At 57.1% G+C, this 7699-nt stretch overlaps 2 protein-coding genes across 2 annotated transcripts in view; one reads left to right on the forward strand and one right to left on the reverse strand.

Annotated features, from left to right (window-relative positions):
• Positions 1-1193: 1193 nt before the first annotated feature.
• VDBG_00856 (conserved hypothetical protein) lies at positions 1194-4863 on the reverse strand (the record flags this gene model as incomplete). Its single annotated transcript, XM_003009127.1, has 3 exons — positions 1194-1809; positions 1876-2989; positions 3066-4863. The coding sequence occupies 3 exons, from the start codon at positions 4861-4863 to the stop codon at positions 1194-1196; spliced, it is 3528 nt and encodes a 1175-aa protein (XP_003009173.1).
• A 2536-nt stretch (positions 4864-7399) lies between these two features.
• Positions 7400-7699, forward strand: part of VDBG_00857 (conserved hypothetical protein) — a gene marked incomplete at both ends in the record, with an annotated part of 1464 nt that continues 1164 nt past the window's right edge. Inside the window, one exon of the mRNA XM_003009128.1 lies at positions 7400-7594. Coding sequence (XP_003009174.1) covers positions 7400-7594 — 195 coding nt within the window. The remainder of the gene's footprint in view (positions 7595-7699) is intronic.

Genomic DNA, 7699 nt, shown 5'->3' on the forward strand with positions numbered 1-7699 from the left:
CAGGCCAAGATCCAGGTCAGACGTCAGCATAAGGTCGTTGGGTGAAACGCTTGTCCGAGGCGCATCCGATGGGGACACTGATCCATCTGGATGGGATGAAGAGGCTGGTGGTCGGATACCAACAACAACCGAAAGGTCATCTTGCTGCTTCGTATCCTTGCTTTTGGTCCGAGCTTCTCGTTTTCGTTCGCCTGAAATTTCGTGTAAGTCACAAGTCAGTCACCCTTGGGATAGGCCTCTCCCCAAACATGCATGGCCGGGTCGGCATCGCAAACTCACGGTATCGCCGCTGTGCCAGCACATTGAGCACCCTCTTTCTCTCGGCCGCATCCTCGTCAATATCGGGCACGTCGAGTACAGGCGGCGCTTTGTGCACCCTCTGCCGCGTCTTGGGGCGGTTGTACGTCGCGTTGCTGCTCTGAGCTACGGTATCCACACTCGTCGACCCCATGGCCCGTTTAGGTACCCGGAAATGCTGCCGTGTTCTTCGCTGCACTTTTTTTTTTTTTGGCAGCAGGGTTAGAGGTGTGATTCGGAATCGTGGGTCATGCTTGCATGCGAGTATAACAGCCAAGCATGTTGAGAGTTGGGGCATCAGAAAAGAGGCCGCGCCTTATTTAAAGGCCGTCGCCCTTCACCCCGGGCCACAGCGAGTTGGAGGATCCGGCGCCCGGTGCCTAGTGCTGTCAGCTTAGGGTGGGGCGTCGGGAGTGTGGCACAGCATGTCGCCTTAACATAACGGATAACGAGTGACCTTCTCGCAGGCGGTATTTTCTTTGGCTTTTAGGTATCTTCTTAACATTCATTCGAAGCCCATCGCTCTTCATCGCGTTGCGACTCCTCCTTACTGCAGCCACTCCAAAGTCCTTTCTCGCCAGCTGAGGGCTACTCTCGTCACAAGTTGAGCGGCTAGCTTTTCCTCCGGTCGTCGTCGTTCATCCCGTCTGGAAGACGCGAACGGTATGCAGAGACCAATGCTACGCCACGCCAAGTGCCGACTCTTTTTCGCAAAACCGAGTCCGATGATAGCACAAACGCAAACTTTAACTAAACTCAAATAATGTGGTATTGTCAGTCTTAAGCTCGTCGGATATCATATGAACAACCCATGTTTTAGGATCGAGTGAAATGGAAAAACCCAAACTCCAAAGCGACTTCTCCTGAGAACACTCCTAACACCACGCAATATCACCTCACACCAGAGAAGCTCCCCCTCCGATCTCCCCACCGTACTCCATCTCCATCTCGGCAAGCATGCCCTCGATCTCGCGGTCCGTGAAAGCTTGCCTCTGCTGCTCACCCTCCCCCGCAATCTCAGCGACGACCCAAGCCTTGAACTTGCCCAGCAGCGTCTCGTCGTCTGCCGCCGTCCTCACGGCTCCCATGACCTCTCGCGCCTTGGCCCTGAGAACCTCGTCACTTGGAAACTCTCGCCCGGCCGCCGCTTCTGAGTGAACGAACCCAACCAGAGAGTCCTCTAGTTCGCGCGCGCAGAAAATGGTACCAGGCCGCGCGTGACGCGTGTCAAAGGTCGCGAAGAAGGCGTCCGCCACAGCTTGGTCGCGAGTGCCCTCGCCTGTCGATGACGGGCTGGTCCCTGCGAGCGTCGTGCTCGTGCTGAAGGGTGTCGAGAAATTAATCTTAGGGTTGAAGGGGCAGCTCGATGCCGCGGCCTCGGCCATTGTGCGGCTAGGGACCACGTTTTGGCTCGGGTCAAGGGGCGAGGCTGCCGCCAGTAGGCCGGCATCACGCTTGAAGCGCTGAAGCCACTCGGCGTTGTCCGCGGGCGTCTGGTTCCACGGATCGTCGCTGGAAATAGGTCAGTACACTTGTCGAACTGTCAAAATCCGGGTATGCGGAAGGCGTGTTACTCACTCATCGTACATGATCCACCGCGCCTGGTGCTGTAGCTCCTGGTCTGAGGGCACGTGCTGGTTCGGATTGTTCGGCGACGTTGTTTGTGTGACGAATCGCCTCAGCTCACGCGCCAGCCTTCGGAATCGATTCGAGTCGTTCATGCAAGTCGCTCCGCCCATGTGCTTCGATCGCGGCGGCGAGGACGCAAGCGGCTGCTGTAGGCCGAGCACAGTCTGTGCGGGCTCGCTGGCATTCGGCATCAGAGAATCCTGCGTCTGAGAGAAACTGCCTCCAGGCGGATGGCGCTCGCGGAAAGCATTGAGCCAGACGAGGCTGTCAGCGGCCGTCTGGTTCCAGCCGTCGTCGAACTCGTATATGATGATGCGAGCCCGGCGCTGCAGGTCTTCATCGGTCGGCTCGATGCCCAACACCCGCTGGTCCTCCATGTACTCGCTAAGAGACGTCTCTAAGCGGCTGTAGATGTGGATTGTGGAATCGATCTTGGTCGTGTCCGTGGATCGGAAGTAGGCATTCTTGATGTCCTCCGTCCGCGGTAGGTGGGCTCGCTGCCGGAAGTTGGCGAGCCAACCAGTCGATGAGTTGATGAACCGAACAAGCCAGTTGGCGATGAAATCTGACGGTGTCGTTGATGCCTCCTCGATGCGTCCGACGATGCAACACGCCTCGACCTGTAGCTCGTCGTCGATGGGGGTTAATCCGAGTAACGTCCTGCTCGAGACAAAGTCCCTGAGCTGCTTCTCAAGAGGACAGGCCTCGAACAAGTTGTCCTTGCCGTTAATCTTTAGGATTGAGAGCCTGTTCTCAATTGCCGAACGGAGGGGTCCGAACTGCGCCTGGCGTGCAACCTCTGGGGACGACATGAAGAGGTCCCTGAGCCAGGAGAAGTTCGAGTCGATGCCCTGTAGCGACAACACTTCGCTGGCGAAAATGATTCTGCATGCTTCGAGCAACATCTCGTCGTCGTTGGGCAGGGCCCCCGTCTTGTCCTCGTGATTCATCATGAAGAAAGCGAGCTCCATCTTGATTAGTTCGTAGGCACTCCTTGGTGACTCGGGCGGCGAGCCGCCCGCTACGTAGGGAAATGGCGTGTTCCGTTCATGGTCAATAAGATCTGTTGCACAAGAAAAAAAAGTTTCAAAAGTTAGACGCTGCAAGCTGGTCTACGGGATATCGAAGGGGTCTCATACAAGGCGGGATCGAGTTCTCGACCATGTCGAGGACGGGTGCCTCGAAACCCCAATCACCCTTCCAGTCAGCCATGGTGTTGCCCATTTTGAAGTGCTCGGCGAGATGGTCTACACGAATGGACCAGTTATCCATTATGATGCCACAGAAACCGCACCGTGACCTGATCTCCGGCGTAGCCACCTTCCACGTCTTCATGCACCAGTCCATGAACTTGACGTTGTGTACGAGTCTCAGGTGTTGGTTGAGGTGGTCCTTCCGGTAAAAGGTGCGCTCTTCAAGTGAGCGCTCCTGGCACGTCGTGTGGTTGTGGCTCTCAATGTGCTCATTATCCGGGTCGACCTCGCCACAGTAGACGCAGCTGACCTGGTTGGTTGCCGGATTGAGGGCGCGTGGTCCCTTGGGTGCGCATACCCATCGCTCGAGAGACAGGTGCAGCGACTTTTCATGCCTTTGCCAGTCGTGCTTTGTCCGGAACGTCTCGGTACAGAATGTACACTGGAAAGTCTTGAACTGCGCTGCCAGGTTGGTCTTGTCGTCTGGACCACGCTGAGGGGCGGCGCGCCTCCTGCGGCGTCGACGACCGCGGATCTGCATGGAGCTGAAGGAGCCGAAGGAGCCTCGGGAGGCATGCGAATAAGCAGAGGCAAAAGACCCGCCGCTGGATGTGCCAACACTGCTCGTCGAGGAATAGTCGACCAGCGAGCGACCCGAGCCGTCGTCCGTGAAGGCAAAGCTGTGAGGGCTGTTCAAACCCGAAGACATGTCCGAATTGGACGCCACAGCCCTGGCAATGGCTGTTACGGAGGCCGGTTCGTTATCAGGCGGAGAGTCGACCCAACGTTCGAGGGGGTTCTTGTTGGCGATGCCCTTGTCGAAGGCCGGTGTGCCGGGCCGCCGGGGGATATCGACAGCTCCGGCATACAGGGTGTGCGTGGCCGGGGACGTTGACCTAGGCGGTTGGATTTTGCCGCGGCGACGGGCATTGGCGAGCCAGTTTGTGATTTGCGTTTTGTTGAGACCGGTCTGACGCTGAAGCATCTCCTTCTCTTCGTCGCTGGGGTACGGATGACGGTTGTGACCAGAAAGCCACGTCTTCAGAATCTTGACGGATTCTCGCGAGAAACGAGCACCAATCTTAGGGGGAGGACTGTTCTTGTTTGGTACAGCAGCACCCGCAGCGGCGGGGACCGTGTTCTCCTGAACAGGGGGCACAGTCGGAGGAGGCGCCATCTCTAAAGACGCGGAGGACAGTGATGCCTTCAGCAGACTCTTAGAGGAAGGGATGTCTTTGTCATTGGTGACCACGGGATCCTCGGAGAGATCGTTGGACCAGTTGTTCGCCGGCACCGACGGTGCGAAGCTGCAAGGGCACCAGAGAGCAACGCAGGAGGTGCAGAAGCCCTTGTACTCACCCTCGCGGATCCTCTTGCACTCGAGGCCGCTGCGGGAACATGACGTGCATGGCACGGCAGGCGTGTACCAGAAGAAGTCCGGCAAGGGGTTAGGGAGCTGATAAGGCTCGGGGGCGGGACCCGCGGAGAGGTCCATCTGGAGGGCGGAGGCGGCGGAGGTAGACCCTAGAGGTGCGTCTTGGCCTTCCTGGCCCGCCTCGGAAAAGTGTTGGAGGGCCCAGAAGCTGAAGTCATCATCGTCGACATTGGCCAACATAAGATCAATGTCTTGGTCAGCGATGTTGGTGGGGATGTGGTCTGGGGGAGAAGGAGGCAAAGGGCCGGTGTGGTCGAGCAGCATGCCGACGTTGTCACCAGCCTTGTCCCAGTCGACGAATTCGTCCATGTCGATTTGTACTCTCCTCCTTGTAATCCTCGTGTACTTCGAAGGGCGGATGTCAAGTCTACCTAGGTTGACAGGAAAGGCGCGCCTCCGCGGAGGGTGACTAAAACCAAAGGACGAGGTGCGCCAGGGACCATGCAGGGTCGGGATGTCGTTGTGGTTTGGGCCAAGGGCGTCGTCAGATGTCAATGCTGACAACCTCGATGACCGATGAGGATGCGTGAAGCATGCGTGGGACGAGGGAGGAGGAGCAGGAGCAGGAGCAGGAGGATGGTGATGGTGATGGTGATGAGAGAAGAAAAGGGAAGGTGCGGGACTCGAAAATGTGAGGAAAGAGTCACACAGTCCTAAGCAGTTGCTTTATTCAAACGAGCAACACCCCTCGTTCGCTCTGCTCAGACAGATGAGATGAGATGGTATGGACCAGAAAGCGGCCAGCGTTCGCTCCGCTTCCCGGTGGTTCGGAGCCATTCCCTTAGAGACCAAGGACCGCCAAAAGCTGCTGTAGCGAAAGGACTAGTGCGTCTGGTCGCCTGCCGGACCTGCAAGTCGCATGGAGCGCAATTGACATGCGCGCGCCCTTCGTGTCAAAAAAAATATGGGGCCATGTCGAAATCGAAAGAGGCGCCCCTCTCTTCTCCCGCCGTCCCATGCGACGGTGCATCTCTGGTGCGTCAGCGAACTGTGCGGAGTCCCCGGGGTCAGGGTTCTGTCAGTCAATGGCAATCATTCGTGAGGGGACGTTGTGGCCAAGTCTCTGCGGATAAAGAGTGTTCAGGGTTCCTCTGTTGTCGTGCATCGAAACAGAATCGCATGGGCCTGGGTCTCTCCTTGAATTGAACGAAATTCATGTCAACGTGCCTCTCGATCGAGTCTTGCTCTGGCGCCGAGATGGCCCTCGAGGCTTACAACAATGATGTTCAACGTTCCGTCGCTAAGGCTCATAACCATCGCTGGCCCCACCAGCGGTAGCCCGTGTTTACTCGGAAGGCGGGCGATAGCCGATGACCCAGCACCGTTTCCAGAACGCCAGCAGCATGGCGTGGCTGGGTTTTAGCGGGCTGACTTGCGCGAGGGAACCCTGGCCCGCCGCTTCTGCAGCCCGTGTGGCCATGGGTCTATCATTCATTCTGCTTGTTCCCTGTTGCCGCTCCTCTGTTTCCAGGTGTGTCGCCTATGACCGAAGGGTCGGTGTGGGACAGTATCGCTGACTAGCGGCGCGTACGGTATAGAGAATCCCGTCCCAATAGGCAGTCTGCTCACTCAACTGAAGTCCTAGAGGCGGGTGACCACCCCTCATTATGCTTACGGAGGAGAGAGCATGACTTTGCCGTGCTGTCTCTGGTAATATTGCAAACCCTTCTCGCAGATCCCATGGTCCAGACTCTTGTCGTCGCGAGAGAGAAAAGCCATCTCCATTCTCTGTCATGCAAAAGCACAGGAGTGACTTGCCCTGTGAAGCCACTGCCGCAAAAATAAGTCGGGTGCCGACGTGTGATCATTCACAGGTGCACTCGCCATCCGTCGTCATTGCTCGGGACGCAGGTGCCTGGCCTCGACGACTTTCATCATCCTTGCCAGACAGTAGACGGAGATGCTCAATTGCGCTGAACTCGTACCTTGCACCGATGCTGAGCGTCTCAAGGCGGCCATTTGCTGTTCATTCGGAGGCTATTCGCTCGAGACAGCCGAAGTCGGAACGTATACATGTTTTAGGTGGACTCTTCTGCTGACACTATCCTCCCAGGTCTTACATCAACCATGTGGTAACAAGGTCCGCCAAGGCCGCGCTGCCGGCCCCAAAAAAATATATATATACGGGGATCGCCAAGCCGGAACCCCCCAGCAAATCAAATGTAGAAGAGAAGACCGCTCCGAACAAGTCGTAACGAACACCAAATGTGAAAGAGACGAGACCCTGGATTCCAGCCGCGCCAGTACGCCAAACCTCTGGTGCCCGGCCCCCCAGCTGTGCCCAGCGAATCTCGCTGTCCCAGTACCGGCAACCAGGCCACGAAATTATTGAAGCAGCTGCGTGTCGGTGCGCTCTGCCCTGTAGATTGAATCACCATTTTCAAGCGGCTCAAGAGTCTGATAGAATAGCCGCATGCGTTTCGCCTGGTCCAGGCTTCACTGGCTCGAGAGCCGACCTCCTCTGCCGACCCGACTTGAGATAACAGTTGCCTTCGGCGTTTGCGTTAACGGCCGCCTCCTTGGACGTCCACCCGGGAATGAAGCTGACTGCTGTGCACGTCGCGTTGACACTGTCAGAATCGGACTCGAAGGTCCCCTTGATGTATTTGGTGTACGAAGCACAAGCGTCCATGCATCGGTCAAAGTCGGGCACAGCAAGCGCCAAAAGGGGAGCATAAGGCGGCGCATTGGAGTTGCAGAACATGGTGAAGGTCACCTTGTTAGAGACTGCCCCACGAGCGTTAGCAAATTTGTCGCCAGGTTCCCTTTGAGGACAGGAGGCATACAGTGAGTGGTATAATCTGTTCCTGATGTCTCGTCTTTTTCGTCCGAGCAGCCATGAGTAATGGCCGAGAAGCTCGTCTCTGTCGGCACAGCCTCAGACACGGTCACAGTCGTCGTTGCCGGCCCTGCGGCAGCCGCTTCTGCAGAGAGCGCGTTCAACTTCTCCTTCGCATCGTTGGCACGGTTCGTCTGGACACCTGTCCCTACGGCAAGTCCAATGACGGCAGCAGACAAGGCGGCGATAATGATGGACAAGGTGAGGACGAGGATGGTGCAGCCGCAAAAGGTCCTTTTCGCTTTCGGAGTCTCGTCATTGAGAGAGTGGTTGTCGCTAACGGGTGATGGTGTGTATCCAGGATGA

This window comes from Verticillium alfalfae, genomic scaffold, assembly GCF_000150825.1.
Source record: "Verticillium alfalfae VaMs.102 supercont1.1 genomic scaffold, whole genome shotgun sequence".
In the NCBI taxonomy this organism is placed as follows: Eukaryota; Fungi; Ascomycota; class Sordariomycetes; order Glomerellales; family Plectosphaerellaceae; genus Verticillium; species Verticillium alfalfae.